This window comes from Rhipicephalus sanguineus, chromosome 1, assembly GCF_013339695.2.
Source record: "Rhipicephalus sanguineus isolate Rsan-2018 chromosome 1, BIME_Rsan_1.4, whole genome shotgun sequence".
In the NCBI taxonomy this organism is placed as follows: Eukaryota; Metazoa; Arthropoda; class Arachnida; order Ixodida; family Ixodidae; genus Rhipicephalus; species Rhipicephalus sanguineus.
Window position 1 is genome coordinate 151569695 of NC_051176.1, and position 19690 is coordinate 151589384.

Genomic DNA, 19690 nt, shown 5'->3' on the forward strand with positions numbered 1-19690 from the left:
ATTCCTAATGGTACGCTTAATGCAGAGCAACGGCTCAGTAACGCAACTATAGGTGCACTTCCATCACAATGTTATCTTTTTTTCGCAACCAATGAAAATAAATCTAATCATTATTGCTCTTTCCGCTAGACTGTGCTAGCTTGAAAATCTGTTTTCTCCTGCTGCACAGTTCGTATGTCGATCGAAAATGTCTAAAGAAGCGTTTCAGGGAGAGCCGCCTAGATTCTGCTCACAGATTCTATGTGCATTTCGAGAAGCCGTTCGGAAAGCAGATATATAGTTCCAGCTTTGAAGCTGCCTTCCTGCCTTTTCGGCCAAGCTTATTCCTTCTATGCTGTTTTCGACTACGCGATGAAAAAAATTCGGCAGATCCCACGCACTGTGGGAATCGATGTAATGCGAAGCAGTCAGCAAAGAGCTGCACACATCGCCTTGTTTGTCTTTGAGCCAAAGGAAATCATTCATGACATGGCATCTAGTCCACCGTTTATCGCATGTTTGCCATGCATGCATGCAGGTACAATCTGGTATATATCATGCTAATAAAACGCATATTCTGGTATATAAATGCATGACCTGTCATTTATGTTCATCACGCACTCGTGTCGTGCCATACCAATTTTGGTATATATCCAGTTAACAAAACGGCCCGAAGCACACCATGACAGTGACATGTAAATCATACCGTACATGACATGCATAACATGATTCGCATGTTAAGACCTCTCATTTATGTTCGTCATACAGTCACATTGCGCAATACCAATTTTGGTGTATATCAAAGGAGCGAAATGGCTGGAGTGCACCATGAGTAGAGCATGTAAATCATGCCATACATGACATGAATATAATGGTTTTTCATGTTACCACCTGTCACTAATGTTCATCATAGTCACATCGCGCAATACCAGTTTTGGTGTATATCAAGGTATCGAAACGGCCGCGAATGCACCATGAGCGTGGCATGTAAGTCATGACATACATGGCATGCATGTCATAATTGCCATGTTACCACCTGTTATTTATGTTCCTCATACAGTCATATCGCGCAATACCAATTTTGGTGCATATCAATCTAGCGAAACGGCTACGAGCGCTCCATGAGGATGGCATGTAAATCATGTCGTACATTTCACGCATGTCATGATTATCATGTTACCACCTTTCATTTACGTTCGTCATACAGTGGCGTCGCGCAATACAAATTTTGGTGTATACCAAGCTAGCGAAACGGCCGGGAATGCACAATGAGCGCGGCATGTAAATCATGACATACATAACCTACATGTCATGATTTCCACGTTACCACCTCTCATCTACGTTCGTCATGCAGTCGCGTCGCGCAATACCAATTTTGGTGTATGTCAATCTACTGAAACTGCCGCTAGCGCATCATGAGCGTTGCATGTAAATCACGTCGTACATGACTTGCATGTCATGATTTTCATGCTACCACGTCTCACTTACGTTCGTCATACTGTCGTGTCGCGTAACACCAATTTTGGTGTATATCACGCAAGCGAAACGGACGCGAATGCACCATGAGCCTGGCATGTAAATCATGACATACATGTCATGGATGTCATGGTTTTCATGCTACCACCTGTTATTCATGTTCTTCATAAAGTCACATCGCACAGTACCAATTTTGGTGTATATCAGTCTAGCGAAACGGCACGAGTGCGCCATGAGCGTGGCATGTAAATCATGTCATACATGACATGCATATCATGATTTTCATGTTACCACGTGTCAGTTATGTTCGTCATACAGAAATGTCTCGTCATACCAGTTTTCGTATGTATCCCTTCATTTAAACGGCCGCGAGCGCCCCGAGACCACGTCAAGTAAATAATGCTGCACATGACATGCGCGTCATGATTTGCATGTTAGGACCTGTCATTATGTTCGTCATGAACTCTTGTCACGCCGTACCAATTTTGGTATATATGAAATTAACGGAACGGCCGCAAGAGCCCAAAGGCCGTGGAATGTAAATCATGCTGTTCATTACATGCGTGTCATGATTTTCATGATATGACCTGTCATTCATGTTCGCGATAAGGCCATGTTATGACACACCAATTTTGGTACACATCCGATTAACGGAACGGCCAGGGAGACCAAAGGCCATGGAATGTAAATCATGCTGTTCATGACACGCGTGTCATGATTTTCATGATATGACCAGTCATTTATGTTCGTAATAAGGCCCTGTTATGACACACCAATTTTGGTATACATTGGGTTAACGAAACGGCCAGGAGAGCGCAAAGTCGTAGGCGGCTAGATAGATAGATAGATAGATAGATAGATAGATAGATAGATAGATAGATAGATAGATAGATAGATAGATAGATAGATAGATAGATAGATAGATAGATAGATAGATAGATAGATAGATAGATACGCTCAAAGTCGCAGAAGTTCGCTAAGAAATGCTTCGCATTTAAAAAAAAACTGTAAAGGAGACGTAGCTGGTAACCTGCGAGTTAGCGAATGTTTTTGAATCCTGTTATGTGTGGAATTTGCTAACAGCAATTCGCCTGCCGGTCATTGCGGTCTTGTTATTGCGGCCACTCTCAGCCCTGCTTGATTCGCGTGTCCTACGCCATTAAAGCGGAGACAGACGTGCGCTCACCGGCGCCAGCACTCGCCTTCACGCGGTCTAAGCAATAAAGAATAACCGAAATCGCTCGGCGGTCCTTCAGTGCCGAATTCATTACCGAATCGATCCAACGTGCAAGTATTTGCTCTTCGCAGGACGCCCAGGCGCTCAGTCACATACTCGTCAGAGGTGTACTTCCGCCTGCCCCTGGTCGGCGCAATATATATCGCAAAATTATAGCCTAAATAAAGGCGACAAGTCACGCAAAATTCAAAGAAAAGAATAATTTTGAAAGGATAACAGGCGTAAAATGCAGACTCTAGGTTAAGCTTAAGCGCCTATAGTGCAGCACATCACGTCATATCTCCACTTGAGCTCCACGCAGTGCAGGGAAGAAATCCCCGCAATACGTGTCTACGCGTCTAAGGACGGTTAATTTGTAACTTATTATTGCTATGCCAATTATATGAACACTCGAAGCGAATTTGCGCCATCGTCGCGGCAGTATTGTTCCGTATAAAGTCCAAATCGATAACATTGCCTCGCGGTCGTATGTTCTATGTGCGAGCGAAAGCTTGCGAAGGCTGCAGACAGCTCAAGCAGCGATGAAATTCGCCGGCCGGCTCAGTCGGGCAGACGAGCATGAAGGGGTGCTGCGAGCTGGTGGGAGGCGGGGGCTGCGTCGCTTGGGTAGCAGCTGCGAACTTTGATCAAATAGCGCTAGCGCGCGCGCTATCTCGACTAAGATCAGTACACGGCTCATACCCTTGTACATGTACGTGCTGTGCTCTCACCGCCGCCTACTTCGCGTTGAAGCGACAGACAGCACGAGAACCGCTTCGCTCCCTGGAGCGGCCGTATTCCCTTACGCCAGCGTTTTGTAGAGTTACGCCAGGTCGGATCCTAATGGAGTTAGCTGCTAGCCTTGCCTTGTATAACATTCCAATTTGTTGCTATCGCATTCATTGCTTCACCTTTGCGCCGAAACTGCGACTTTATTCCCACGTTTATCCTTCCTGCGCGTTTTTAGGGATGGTGCAAATTAGGCGGGCTTCGTGCTTGGCTTTCCTACTGATTTTTTTTTTTTTTTTGCTACCACTTTTTACAGCCCCGGCCAATATAGTTTTGCGCTCAGCGTAATAATGTTGCTTACGGGAGTACTAAGTTTGTTGGAGCTCGTTGGTCGTTACGAATTCATGGCATGGCAGTGGTTTTTTTTTTTATTAATTAAACGTACGAATGTTGCCCGTCAGTTGCGCTTACAATTTCTCACAAGAAATCATTTTTAATATTATTGTCCAGCGAGCCGTGGAGGCCGCGCGGGAGCAACAGCTCCAAGCGCCCATCTAGGCGGCCCCAGGCACGGGCCTCCCAATTGCCGGATTTTAAATAAAGTTATTTCATCATCATTAATCACGCAAGCACATATACACACCCGGGAAAAAAAAAAGAAAGAACTTTGGAAGTAAAGGAGGGTGGAAAAAAAGAAAGAAAAACAAGGCATCGCTTTACGTGACCAGTACGGGCATGAAGACGCGATGCCATGTCCTGTGGTCGACAAGGAATTGCAGCACAGATTTGCAAGCGTCATGTCAAGCTGATAGGCTCTGTCAAGAAAGGTCGTTATGAAAAAGAGACAGTATTTGACGAACACCACTTCCAGGACCCAAGGAAAATTTATCCGGCATTAACTTGCTCCTTAAAAATGATAAATTCGTATCGAGTTCCCTGTTCTTAATTATCTGAGAAAACAGTCGCAGAGACACGCAGCGTGTAGGATAGAGTGCAGAGTGTCATGAGAATAGGGCTCCTAATGGAGGCTGTCGCCACGATCTATCTGCCATTTCACTTATAAACAAATCTTTAAAGCCAGGCGCGCCGACCAATCTAAGTTTACGTTAAAACGCACTAGGGAATGAAATGTACGTACAAATGTGAGAATAAATAACTAGTCGCGCTGAGATGTGAACACGAAGATGGACAATTTGGTAACATTACAAAATGACAGCATCGAAGCGTTCAGTTTTCGTGCATAGTTAAAGCGATGAATTAAATAAAAACTTGGTCATCACCCGTTTGCCCGTGCTAGGGAATGCAGCGCTTCTACTTACGTACAATTGAGAATACGACGCTCTTTCTCGAAGAAAGTCGACAAGCGTTTTCACTCTATTCGATATCTAGTACAGGAATAGTCGCAGCAATCCATAATGCCGACACAAACGCCCTTGCGATTGAAATAAAGAGGAAAAAAACATTCAGTTTCGCTCATAATGCGAAGCAGCGACGCGAATCACGCGACACCAGAGGAGGAACTCTCAGAACTTGGAATTCGCAACGAACGAACGAACAAACAAGCGAACGTTCGTGCGTTCGCTCTATCTAAGCCAGTTTTCAATGCATATCGCAATATCGAGCGAGGTCAGCGCAGTGCTTAGAAAAATCAGTCGAACTTACAGTTCCTGTAGTAGAAGTTCACAGTGTGGACCCATCCGACGTCGTTGTGGGTGTGGCTTACAATGTGCACGTTCAGGAAACCCGGCTTGGTCTCGTGGCAGGCCTGCAAAAGTAGTGAAAAAATAATACAATAAGAGAGGTCGGGAGAGGGTTAGTGTAACGCGCTTGCTAGAACGGAAAATAAGACGCGACAAAAAAGAATAACGAGAAGACGTCGTCTAGGGATGTTCATTGAACATGTCGTTCATTGTAGAAGTCGAAAGAGTCGTACAGGATACAAAATGAGCGATGAGTTAACATTGTCGCAGAACCGCTGTCACAACTGTCGTAACCTGCGATTAGCGCGGCTGAATAAAACAGTCCGTCTCGCGCATAATGGTTGATAATCGACCAAGGCTCACTATTTTTGTTCCAGAGCCATAAAAGCGCCCCGACGACAGAAATATTCAAGTGGTGGTCCTTCGACAATGCAAGTTGGCGTACTTGTATATCAACGCAACATCGGGGCATTTGGCAAAACAGCTAACCAGACTAAAATTCTTGTATCTATAAAAAATGATTAACACAGTCTTAACTGCTAAGACAGAAAGCAAGAAAAATATAGGTAAGGACATCCACAAGGCTTTGCGCCCTGTACAATTATGCGATATTTTGGGGGGGGAAGATTGATAAAATGAGGTGCAAGGCTATAGAAAAATAATAATAAATAAAGCTGATCACCGTCCTCCAATAAAGACGCGAATTTTTCGGGAATTAAACGCTCTTTGAGCTGTCTCCTTCGCTGCCACCTACGTGCTCGAGCGGCGTTGGGTGGGCCGTAAATCTGCGTTTCAGTCTGCACTGCCGCGAAACGGCTTGGTCTCGGAATACGTCCTACGAGAACAGACACACGCCGTCTTGCAAAGGGCCCGGAATACACGCGGTGACAGGCGTCCGAGTTGACGACCTTAGTTCGTCGAGTGCATTTAGACGTCACGTACAGCGATTAAGATGCTTCACCGAGGTCGCGTCTCTCGCCTCCTTCGCCCGCATCCGTCCCCCGGCTAAGCGATTTTCCTGGCGACAGCCTCTTTGGCTTCAGTGCTGTATGTATGTATGTATGTATGTATGTATGTATGTATGTATGTATGTATGTATGTATGTATGTATGTATGTATGTATGTATGTATGTATGTATGTATGTATGTATGTATGTATGTATGTATGTATGTATGTATGTATGTATGTATGTATGTATGTATGTATGTATGTATGTATGTATGTATGTATGTATGTATGTACTTACGCATGTATGCATGTATAATTACCGGACAATCACAGGGTAGGAAACCAATTTGTTGCTCTAGTTCACCAGCCTCTGCGTTTCCTTACTTCTATCTCGGCCTCTTTCGTAATGTCTGTCTGATATATAAATACAAGTTTAACCATTGTACAACTATTGTGAGTAATTGCTGCCGTCACGCCCTACACGGTCAATACCCAGACAGGAGAACAGTTCCTTTAGCCTTGGGTCGTGGGCAATACGACTTTGTGCCTTCAAAACAACAAACTAAAACTTCAACTATATCTTAAGGCAACGAAATTATATCGCTTCTTAGCATGCATGCGCCAAAACAGACGAGCAGAACAAGACGAAAGCGGTGAACAAGTTGACTACAAAAAATTGAAGTCGGCATTTTTTGGCGTTAGCGTTACATCTGCATAGCATCTGTTTTAAAATTTCCGTAATAATCCAAGCAAGTTCTCTTTAATTTATTGCCGATTCCCGCATATTCGAGGGACCCGTCGATCTCATTTTTTGGTGGTTTAACGTCGTGACGCTTTCGTCCTAAACTCCCATCTGGGCTCCCAAAAAAAGTTATAACGGAGGCATCCATATGTGCATATCAGAGTACAATTTTCGATTAGGGGAGTGAATGAGAATTTAACACCTGCGAGTGTTGCCGGGATGTGAAGACGAGAAAGAGAAAAGGAAAAGGTATCACACAGACAGGTTCGGTTCGACATTTCAAAGCACAAAACTGCTGTTCGCATTATAAAACGCATCGACGGACGTCAACATCCGAAAGTTTTGTAATGAAAAACCTAAAAGCGGCGGCTGTCCAGAAAGAAAGCAAGAAAAAAAAAGAAGGTAAGCACACGCCACTTAAGAATAAAGAATGCGTTGCTAGAGCCTTCAGATTATATCATAATTTAACCAAAATAAAAAGCAGTGCGACCTCGAACTTGAGAGACTATATACTCGTGATGACATGATGATTTCGTAAAATTGTCATTACATAGATACCAAGCCACCAAAAAGCGTTAGCCGTTCTTCGAATGAGGCCTCTGAGAGGAAATAGCTCCGACGAATCGCCACTTTGGTGGAAGACAGTTACAAACCGTCGTCCCGCATATGGGAGAAAAGCGAATCATTCCGTGCAGTACATTAAATAAGCGACGCCTACAGTTTCTATAAGTGAGTGAGCCGTTCGGCAATCACAGCTTATGTAGCAATACCCGCACTTGTATATCACCCAGAAAGTACATTTCTTAGTTCCCTCTCTCTTGCCCCCCGCCCTCGCTTTGTTTTTGTAGCTTATCTTTCCCCTTTTCTTTTTTCCCGCGAAAGTAAAGACCGGAGACGGAAACCGAGAGAATCTATATCGTCCGTCCTACACAGCATTCGAGGTCATTCGTTTTTCTTTGCTTCAGTCTTTCTGCGTGAAACAAACTGGACCGAGCGGAACTTTATCCAGCAGGCTGCTGCGGTTCGACCGCGGGGGCGACAACGATGAATCGGTGCTTCCGTCGGCCGCGTTGCCTCGAGCTTCGGAAGAGGGACCCCCATCTCTTGGGGCCTGTCCGTTACTTCGATTCGACCCCGACGAAGATGACGGAGGCGCTTTCGCTTCCTGCGTGCCTTTGCTTTCCTTACGCGTCAGCTGGTAGCCCTTGTGCTTAAACGAACAGATACGATAGTAAAACGATACAGCGACGCCACTCGTTGCTGCTTCTGATAGGCTTTTCAGTTTCACCTCTTTCTCGTTACGAGCCACGACAATGTACGCGCGCGCTCACGTGTGTGTGCGCGTGAGTGCGTACGTGCATTAGTGAGTGAGTGAGTGAGTGAGTGAGTGAGTGAGTGAGTGAGTGAGTGAGTGAGTGAGTGAGTGAGTGAGTGAGTGAGTGAGTGAGTGAGTGAGTGAGTGAGTGAGTGAGTGAGTGAGTGAGTGAGTGAGTGAATTCGCAATGATGGCACAGCTATAGCTTCCGACGTTCAAGCGACGAAGAAAGAATGAAAGAAATAAGTGCGAACACACCAGACACTGTGTTAGCGCATCGAGCACCTGCAGCTGACACTCTGCTTTGACAGTGAGCCTCTGCTCTGTGCGGTCTTTGGAGGCTTCCTGTTCCGGGTGTCTACTGCATAGCCGGAAAGCATGACAATGCTTTCCCGTTCGTTCTATCAGGACAATGACAATGAATGGTAGTGAACCGTGCCTCGTTGATTAAGAACAGTACAATTTTAGCAACAAGATATCGTTTAACAGTGCTATTCTTGTGTACCTTCATAGGAGAACGTGACCGCTGCCGCAAGAAACATTGATATATTACAAAGACGCGCCATAAAAGAACGTGCAGGAAGAGGAAATCCATTTCTGTAATGTTATTTGCGCAGCGTTTCCACGCATGTCTGTGTAACCAAATAAGCCGGCCCCAGAAGAAAACATAGAGTATTTAGCGATTGATTAGAATTCACATCGTTTTCCGAACGACAGTATGCGAGCGTATATTAAGTAAGCCGGAAAGACATCGACAAAATAAGTGAAGGATATGCGGCAGCACTAATGCTCAATCACGGTCCGCTAATGTGCTTTTAAGGCGAAAAAAAAAAAAAACGCCAGGCCTGCGCGGAAAGCGCAGCACAGTCACAGCGAAAGCTGGAAGAGCGGCATTTCTAGAGCCCGTTATAAGCTCTCTCGTGGCTACTAATACAAGTACATTAGCAACGCACCCACTACGGCACAAATCATAATTTTTGGAAAGTTGGTAAGCACCCACCACGACATTATTCGTTATTCTGCGGAGAAGTGAGGTACCATCTGTAAGGCATTATGTGCATTTTGTTGATGCGACGGTTGATGACAATGAATTATGGCTGAGCCCTTTATAATGGCTTGGAAGCTTTAAACGACCCACTAGTTACGTAATTCATATTGTGCGACACCCGGTCGTTATTTAACTGTCCCACCACGCTTTATAACATACGTTAACCGGAGAAACGGAAAGCGAGAGATAGAGAGAGAAGGAATTAACTTTATTGAGAGCCTGAGGAAATGGATCATGAGAGCCTTATGGGCTTCCTTAGCAACCAATAGAAGTGCACTTGCGAGGACCCCACTACGCTATAAATCATCATATTTTTGTGAAGTAGGGAAACAGCCACTATGCAATTTTTCGTCATTCTGCGGAGAACCGTGGTACTCGCTAAACATCTGTAAAGCAAAATGTCCACTTTGTTGATGCTGTGGCTGATGACGATGAAGAATTATCACAGAGGCCTTCGTAATGGGTTGGAAGCATTCAACAACCCACTCGTTGCGCAATTCGCATTGTGTGACGCCTGGTTGTTATTTTACTTTTCTACCACACTACATTACATATGTTAATGTGGTTCCTTCCCTACATGAAGCCTGTATAGGGTATTTTTGCAACGCAGTTCCAAGCACCGGCATGGCCTTGAGGTAGAACGCTGGGCTCCCACGCAGAGGGCCCAGGTTTGAACCTCGTTCCATCCTGGAAATTTTTTCTTGTTTCCTTTTTTTTTTCTTATTTCGTGCGATAGCGGTTACGGACACCGGCGGCGGCGGCGGCGGTGTCCGTAACCGCTATCGCACGTAACCGGCGGCGGTGTCCGCAACTACGGCGCCGAAAACGGCCGTTGAAATGATCTCATAACAGCTTTCGCTGTAAAACACATTTGCGATGGTGTTCAGCCGCAAACAAAACTCCAACCCCGAACCACGGAATCGAAGTTGCAAAGACTATCATATTTTCTTTTTCTCAGAGTGTCATGTCTTGCGGTTGCATCACGAAAGGTCCGCCGCGGTGGTGCTGCGGTTATGGTGCATAGCTGCTGACCCGAAGGTCGCGGGTTCGATCCTGCCGGCGGCAGTCACATTTTGATGGAGGCGAAATGCTAAAGGCCCGTGTACTGTGCGATGTCGGTGCACGTTAAAGAACACCAGATGGTTTCAGGAGTACTCCACTACGGCGTGCACATGCTTCATAATCATGTCGTGGGTTTGGAACGTAAAATCCTAGATAATACTATTGCATCGCGAAAGATGGCCACATTTACAACACTGAAACATGAATGATATTGATTCATTCTGAAACGTCTACAAGCATAGGCAGACTTTCTCGCGTTTCTGATTAGTATACCCTGCGTGTCACGCTCTTTCAAGTTGCATGCATATGATGAATGCGAGCCGATCCCCCTAAGTTACCCTCCAAGAGAAGTGAAATGAGAGGTGGTAAAAAAAAAAACGAATTTCTCTACCGTTTTTGGGGCATACACCGTTACTGAAGTGACATCCGCGTCATTAATTTCACATTACATAAACGAGTACACGCATTCGCGCCCTGACCCGTGAGCCCGTGGAAACGCAGACTTTATGCTAAGTGTACAACGCAGATATGTGTTCATTACGTCTGACAGCCGGCGGGATGTGGCTGGTAATACTGCATGTTCGAATACAAATTACGTAATCGATGCCGCTGCAAAATCTGCGCGGTTGCGAGTTCTGAACGACTTGACGGCAAAGGCACTCAACATGCTCCTGCGCAGCAAGCTACAATGCTCAAGAAAGGAACAGACGAATGCGATTCGTTGACTGCGAACATCCGAAATGAAGATAAAGCACGCGCTCACCATGACTTGCTCTGCGTGTCGGGTGAGGAGTCAAGCGGATTCATTTCTTTAATTTTTTTCTTCTTTTTTTTTTTTTTGCGAAAAGCTTCCGTCGCGAAGAGATTGCATAACCCAAATAGGCGCTCTCGGGGACACCGTGAGCGACGAAATATAGGCAAAAATCTCGCCTTTCTGATCCGGAACGGGCGTAATTGAAAGGAACCGTTCCGATTCGCTTTTCCCGGATGCAGATGCGGGGGTGATAAAGAATGGAGACAGTGAAATAAAAACAGCCAAAAGCGGACACGTCACTTTGATGGCTGTTAGCATGAATGAGACAAGACCGTCATATATGCAGAGCCAGAGAAGGAAAGCGAGAGATCGAAAGAGACGTGAGTGCTACCTGCTGCGCACTTTGTCTGTGTGTTTTGGGCAGGGAACGGGTAGCAAGCATGAAGTGTCGCAAGCGACACTTGCTGCATAAGAAGCCTTCTCATCCGCACACGCACATGCATACGCACACGAAGGCACGTAAGAGCATAGGCGCGAGGCGTCCTGAATTACTGCCTGTTGATGCGAAAATTCGCTTATAGCTGGACTTCCGTTGAAGTTCCCTGCCAAAAGGAGGGCCAAAACTAAGAAAAATAATAATAAAGAAAACGCTCGCAGTGCTAAAGAGCGAAAACGCGCAGGTATCGACGAAGTATACGTCCCGTTTTGACTATACCACAGCCAGAACAAGCAACGAGGATGCAAAATTATAAATACTGGATAGTGCGGATTCTACACAGGACAGAGACAGAACACAGATGCACAGCTTTCTCTGTCCTGTGTAAAATCCACGCTATCCAGTATTTAAGATTATCAAAGAACTAGCCCAACGAATTTTGTTAAGGACGCAAATGCGGCTGCAACTCGACGACTTCGAGTATTCGACATTCCACACGTGGCGCGATTCACGTTCTCAGCGACACCTGTCGGCGAAAGGTAAACTCATTCTACATACACATCTGTGCGCCGCGCTGAATCTCGTGATTTGCATAAACCGTATCATGCCTAATATCAGCGGGCTCCATGTGCTGAATGGTCACTTTGGTGAGGCAAACACGGCAAGGTATCAGCACGTTGACATTTGCATTATCCAGCACAACATTACAACATAATCGGGCATTTTCACTCGGGAAATAAGAGCAGTCGAGTTTACTAACGGACTTCGAGTTAAACCAGTGAGAAATGTTCAACGTCACTCGTCCGCATACAGCGGATATTCTAAACCTGCCGGTTAAAGACTTCCGCACGACTTCCGTATTCGGCAGTGGCGAGTCGATGTAACTGCTTATGGAAAGACGGAAGAAAAATGTATGATCCATGGGACTGCATAGGGCCGTTTCGGCAATTTAGGGAGGCTTCTGAAAAAGCTTTCGGAAAAGTCAGACAGTTTTAGAATAATGTTATTCCCATATATTTGCAAAGTTAGTTCGTTTGTATGGTACACGTTGTTCAAAGGCAAAATCCAAACAATATAGGTCATCTGAATAACATTTCAGCTTTTTTTAACGCGACATAATACCCAAATATCAACATAATCGTCCTTGCAATATTCTTCCTTCGAAGGACGCAATTTTCACGGTAGTCTATACAGGTTAGTCGCGCAGAATAAGCTGCCCCGCTAAATTGACACCAGTGAGTTTTGCAGTTATTTGCTTAAATAGGCGCACTCTGCGAAGGCAGAGGCTGAGAACCAGCACAGTCGCCGTATACAACGACTTAAAAACAACCACTGCAAAGTTCCTCGATCTAGCCAAGTCGGTGAGGAATCAGATAAGCCTACCCACCGTTTCCAACCAATTGTAATTCAATGTGGATACGACAATTTACCGAAACTTGAAAAAACTACAAGGACATATGAACAAATAAGCACAATAAAGACCGAATTACAATCCGCAAAAAAGGCGGGCCTTTGCCTTTGTTACAATCAGAATTATGGATACAAGAACGTGCGTCTGCAGGGTCGTAAATTTGTAGGGTGAGAAAAGACCGTCAACCGTAAGTTGAGGCCACTAGGTACCTGACCGCTCTTTATTGGATACACCATTCTCGGCGTGAGAAAACAGAAGCGGAAACATATAAAATAAAACTCGTAAAGGACCTTCAAGCATAAAAAAAATGCAAACGTTATAGTTTCCATGGAACCAAATCAGCATTTATATATATATATATATATATATATATATATATGTCCAATTCTGGTGGTTTGCAGGTGGCGTAAGGCCGTGAACATAACCTCAGGCTGCAGCGGAAAAAGAACCCCGTGTTCCATTTGAATTTTAAATTCTAGAACTCTGGCTCTTACGGGACTCCATCGTTCATGCGCTTTCTTAAAGACATAAAGAAAAAAATCAAATGAATGAATGAATGAACCTAGTCACTTTAGAACAGGTTCTGTTACCTTTGCAATGAAATATCGTCGTCAGTCATGTGATCAGTGGAGTCTCTGTTGCAGTACGTTAAAACGATGCAGTGAAATCAGGCCACTCTCCGCGCAGTTCAATCCAAGTGTGCGGTTAAACGAAAGGACGGACGTCGGTTTGTGCGGACGACGATGATTTTACTAGAATAATGGCAGCAATGTGTTCGCTTAAGCGTCCCGAGGATGCAACAAAAATTGTCGTAGGCTGTATAGAGGAGCGATTATTGTCGCGGTTATCATTTGTAAGAGATGAGGAATGTAAGAGCATTTGCAAAGTGAAAAATGCGGCTGTTCGGTGCTGCTTATCGAACCCGCACTCAAACGCCATTCCTATGCGCGTTCTCCTCGTTATAAGCTTAACGCTCCAAATTGTTTTATAGAGAAACTGTTACGTCTGTTTGGGAAGCACAAACGTTCAAGCGTCCAGTTTCCGTAAAGTCTTATATTTCATCACTCATTATCGCCGCGCTTTTAATACCTGCCCACGCAAGCACGCCTGCGATTTTAAAATAAACACTAAACCTGAAGAAAGGCTCAGCCAACGGTACATATGATTATGAAGCAAGCGGATGTCTTGGTACGTTGGGTCAGCCTTCGGGCTCATGTGTTAGAAATGTTAGCGGATCTCTTACACACCAGGATGAATGGATAAATGAAAAGAAAAGTCCACTAGACAAAGGACGGCCCACGCATACTTAAATGCCGGCCTGCCATTGCGGCACTGTTTAACATTATTTAACGTGCATGAGGTACACACTTTTCTGTCTGGGTCTTTCTTCTTTTTTTTAAACCTTAGTGCTGAATTTGAATCGTTACGAGGTAACGTTCGCAACATTGTCACGAATGTTCGCAGACATGACGAAAACTGCGTATGGCGCGTGTTTTGAGCATTTGCACGGGCGCGGGTATGAATGTCTCATTGACGTCTCTCAACAATCTCGCTTTCGTAATCTGCAGCACGTCCGTCTTGGCAAGCGGATATTTCGGTAAAATAATCGAGAAACATAACCGAATTGATCACCATAATGCTGAACAGAAAGTTAGACATAGCGGGTGAGTGAAACAAAGAACACTGCGCAGTACCCTTTACATCAATACCAAAGACGGGGCAAACAAGCCAGAGAGAGCACATGATGGGCACGAGAGGTTCGAAACTCTGCAACACATCGAACTCCAATATTGAACCATGGCTGGCGATCTGATAGCGTAGCTTGGGCCATGATTCCGAAAACGCCGAGGTAGGCCCGCCGGCATAAATCTGATTTGGCGAGTAGATAAGAACAAAGCAAAGCAAAACAAGGAAAAAAAAACCGCATAAAAACTCCCTTCGAAACTGCAAAAAAACAAAAAACCAACAACACTCTCTTTATCCGCTCCGTATTTTTTTCGTTGCTGATATAACCGCCGTTTTCTGTCATTTCGACAATGCGCGCGCTGAAATATACTATAATTTTTGAGAGAAGGAAGCAACAAACAGCCAGGAAAGTCAAGAGCATACACTACGAAGAAAAAACAAACCAACCAAAAGGGCGGAACTCATTTGGCAGCAGACTTGAAGTGCAAGAGGGTCACAGATGGCGCCCACCATCGAAGTTGCGTTAGGCGATCTGTTATAACGTCGGGGGAATTCGTATACTTGATTACCCTCCATTTCGACGGCAAGCGTCAGCTGCGTTGTAACCGCGTAATGCTCGACGTCCTGAGCTTGCCACGAAATACAATCGCTCCTTACTCGCCACATTGATGTAACGCCTCCGCAGGTCGTGGCTTTGATTCCGGTCACGGCGGCTACTTTCTATGGGGGTGAAATGCCCGAACGCTCGCGTGTACCTAGGTTTACGTGTACGTTAAGGAACCACGGTTGCTCAAAAGTAGTAAAAAACTGTGGTTTTGGTAACTAAAACACCAGAATTTAATGCTTTTTTTTTTAACACGTACAAAATAAAGGTCGTAGATCACAGATGGTAAAAAAACAACCGGTGGAGAGAATGACGACTGCAGTAAATGCTGAACAAGAAGTTAAGAAAGATGAGCTAAAGACAGCAAGCAAAGAAATTCACCGCGTTAGCCGTAATGAGCGCGCTGTTTGGTAATAGCGCCACGTGGAGAATAAAATCGCACTCATTACTGCACGCGTTGCCTAAGAACCTACGTCGAGATAAAAGGCTTGGCCACTCGATGATCGTGCCACTCAACATTTTATTTTCTTCGCTGCAGGGGATAGAAACGGCTCAGCAATTTAACGGAGGTTCGCAATAGCCATCGACGCTGTAGCAGCACGAAAGAAGCGGGAGAGTTGCTGCGGAGTCACGACTCCACGGAGCAGCACAATGATATACGGAGACAAAAGAAAGCAATAATATCTGGGGTTTAACGTCCCGAAACCACGACATGATTCTGAGAGACCCCGTAGTGGAGGGCTGCGGAAATTTCGGCCACCTGGTGCTCTTTAACGTGCACCTAAATCTAAGTACACGGGCCGCAAACACTTTAGCCGCCATCGAAAATGCAGCTGCCGCGGCCGGGATTCGATCCCGCGACCTTCGGGTCAGCAGTCGTGCGCCATAAACACTAGACCACCGTGGCGGGGCGACTAAAGAAAGAACAAGAACGAGCTTCTGTTCTGTCATACATCGGTAGCTGTGGACGGATGTTCTTGACTTCTTTACAGCAGAGCTGTCATGCCCGCCGTTTGTCCGGGTCGCGAAGTAGACAAGAAATTATCACCATCATGCCGGCGCGGCCACGTCAAGCTAAGTTAAGCATAGCTGTACCTGGTTAAGCCAAGTTAATCATAGCCAAGCCTAATTAAGCCTATTTGAGCATGGTAACACCTAATTAGCTAAGTATAGTTAAGGTCACTAAGACAACGCCTAATTAGTACTAATTAAGCCGAGTTGAGATTCTGATGTGTTCAGTCATGCCAAGCTCGGCAAGATGAGCCGAACTAAGCCTAATAAAGACTAAGATTGATCCTAGTTAGTGTTAATTAGGTTAATTAGCTAATTAAGCCTATGTTGACCAGGAATTCTGGTTGACAATAAGAAATTCGGAAATTCCGATCGACAATAAGTTGCAGTACCTTGATGTTAACTTACATTTCCAGCCGGGTCATATTTGTTGGTCACATTCGCCAAGTGCTGGGAAACCACTTTTAAGCTATGCTTCAGGTCATTCAAGGATTGTGAAAAATGCTGTTGTGGTTTCCTGCTTTCTGTCTGCCTTACTGAAATCTTGTTTTCACTCTGTGAACTTTGCATTTGCTTCCCAAGTTGACCGCTTGAAGGATGCTGGATACGACCACTACGTTTGCAGGCCTCATGCGGGAGACTTCTGGAGAATCTTAACCATGATAAGCAACAAACAAGTGAAATAAGCAGGCAGAATGATCCATTTTCAAATGTGCCTACAATTCCTTATGTACACGGCCTCTCCCATAGATTAAAAAAAGTTGCACGCAAACGTAGTGTTAAAGTGGTCTTTTCGGCTAAAAACAAAATCGGCACTGTGCGCTCTAGAGTGAAGCGAAAATTTGAAAACGAGAAAAGTGGTGAAGAGTGCACCATAGTGCACAAGGACAAGTTTTTTGATTGCATCAATAAGATTGTGTATAGAATACCCATGACGTGCGGGCACGCGTATGTAGGACAGACTGGCAGGTGTGTGAACACAAGATTAAGAGAACACATATGACCACTTTAAAAGGAAATAATAGTGCACACATAGCCTTTCACTGCAACAAATGTGAGTGTACTCCCCGCGTAGACAACACTGTTACTCTTTTTAAGCATAATAACCAAACATCTAGGGAAATCGCTGAAACACTTTTCATTTCACAGCACAAAGATGACCTTGTAGGTCATCCTTCCACTGCCATATCAAATACTATCTGCTAAATGTAAATGCTGTGTGCGTTTTTGTGATTGTTATGTCATTTCACGTGTTTCGCTATGTGTTTGGATGTTTTACAAGAAATGCTTTGCGCAGTTCTTTTCGGATAAAAAGTCCGGGTTTTCCGGTAATAAAACCAGTTGTTAGAAAGCGCCTGTCCTGTGCGTACCTTTCCTGCGTCCCCGTGTTTTTCGCGCTTCTTAAGCATGATAAGGATGGCCCTTTTCCAAACCGATAAATAACCCTACACACCGACTGAAGCATCTTCGAAAAAAAAATCTAGCGTGCTTAATAGAACACAGCAAATGTGACAACGTTGACTTGTACGTGTTAGTTGTGCTAAGACGTAGTTATGCGCACATATCTCATCACTGACAAAAGCAACGAATGAAACAGAAATAAACTGCAATCGGCGTGAAATGTGTTATTCTGTTATGCGTATTCTCAAAGATAAAAAAAAATGAATTCACACCAATGCGGCCGTGTTGAATAACGGCCCTAAATTGACACTGTCATACGTGGCTTGACACTTCTTAAAATCTAAGTCGCATTCTGAATTCGGGCATGACGTAATAGTTGCAGACGAGAGAGAGTGAATGTTGCTACTGACACATACTTCGCATTAATACATAGCCTGATAAAACGGGCAAACAAAACACCCTCCATGCACTAAGGTAGCAAACTAATACGTAAATTTGGACAGTGAACAAATAAACTTTCTATGGTACTTTTCTTCAACTCGCTCGGGAAATATAAAAAGAAAACTCGTCTGCGTTGACAGAGAGATTACCTAACTGCATGCATGTCATTAGTCATCGTCACTTTTTTTTTCTTCATGATGCTACTATTTTCTGATAATTAAGTCACTGTCTAAATAATGCAGCGTTGCCTAAGTGCGTGAATTTCTGTGCAAATTGCATGATTGCTCAAAGCAGCAAATCTGAAATATTATGGCGAGTGAACCACTCAAGCCCAGCAAGCAAACGCCGCACTCTAAGACTTATGTTAACGATAAGGAATATTACACAACGCACTCAATATTTGCGTAAGCAAATATTTACTGCGTTATACGACAGGATGAACGCTGTCTATTGCTTGCACGCGGTCACTGATGTTGCAATATGAGCAGTTTGCTGAAATGTAAAAGAACTGAACGCATGTATTTAACTTCTTTCGTGTCGCTTTACTTTCTTTGTAGTCGTCGCTGTCATCGTCATCATCGTTGTTGTCATCATCAAAGAACATTCTTCGGAAGTTAGGTCTCCTACTCAATTCAGTAGCATTAAATTGACGCCATCATTAGACAATGTGTACGCCCTGACGCGTCTTAAGTTGACCGTTGCTGCAAAAGTTACGAGCCGAAAATGAGAAAAATAACGCTTATCGCGGCTAACGAGCACACGGATTTAAACATTCAACTCCGCACTCAGAATTATCAAAACGGGGGAAGCTTGAAGAGAATGAATTAAGTGTGACGAATTGTTACGCAGTCTAATATAATAATAACATCTGGGATTTACCGTCCCAAAACCACGATATGATTATGAGGGACGCCGTACTGGAGGGCTTCGGAAATTTCGACCAACTGGGTTTCTTTAACTTGCGCCTAAATCTAAGCACACGGGCCTCAAGGATTTTCGCTTCCGTCGAAAATGTAGCCGCCGCGGCCGGGATTCGATCCCGCGACCTTCGGGTCAGCAGTCGAGCGCCATAACCACTAGACCACCGTGGCGGGGACGTTACGCAGTCTGACATGCGAAGTTTAAACACAGAACGAAGACAGAGCATTAAGTGAAAGCATCGGAATGCACTTGGCCGGTCTTCTTATCCTTGGCACACATCGTGTGCCCTAACATTGGCGAGTACTGTGCATGTGGCCTCCAAGGATACCTTTAAATACTTTGATTTGTATCTACTGTTTGTTTGGCAAACCAAATAGCTTTCTTAAAACGTGGATGTATCTAAACCACGTTCCTCAGAGACGGAATAGAACAGAATTCGACACTGCCGAGAAAATTATGTATGCGCGACCACGTATATATACGTGACCACAATCGCAATCATGATTATTTTTTTCAACGTCTTGTTTGAATTAGAAATGTGCAGCCTACGAGAGATATGGCTTTTGCAAATAGGTTGCATCTTCTGGATATCTCTACAGCGCTGTTTCACGCTCTATAGAGAGGGGTCATTGCCAAAAAACGAAAACCTAGAGAAAAGTAATAAATAAGCAAAAAAGAAAGAGAGAGAAAAGTGCTGCAAATGTTGTAAGTCATAATGCTCTTCTGATAACGTGGAAAGCTGCAATTTTGTAGAATCATTGACATTCAGGGCCCGTATTAACGAAAGTGTCATCAGTTTCGACGCAGGG

General features: G+C 44.6%; 1 protein-coding gene across 1 annotated transcript in view; it reads right to left on the reverse strand.

Moving 5' to 3' along the window:
• Positions 1 to 19690, reverse strand: part of LOC119400311 (lysosomal alpha-mannosidase) — a 462470-nt gene that overhangs the window by 127754 nt on the left and 315026 nt on the right. Inside the window, exon 3 of the mRNA XM_037667342.2 lies at positions 5063 to 5165. Coding sequence (XP_037523270.2) covers positions 5063 to 5165 — 103 coding nt within the window. The remainder of the gene's footprint in view (positions 1 to 5062; positions 5166 to 19690) is intronic.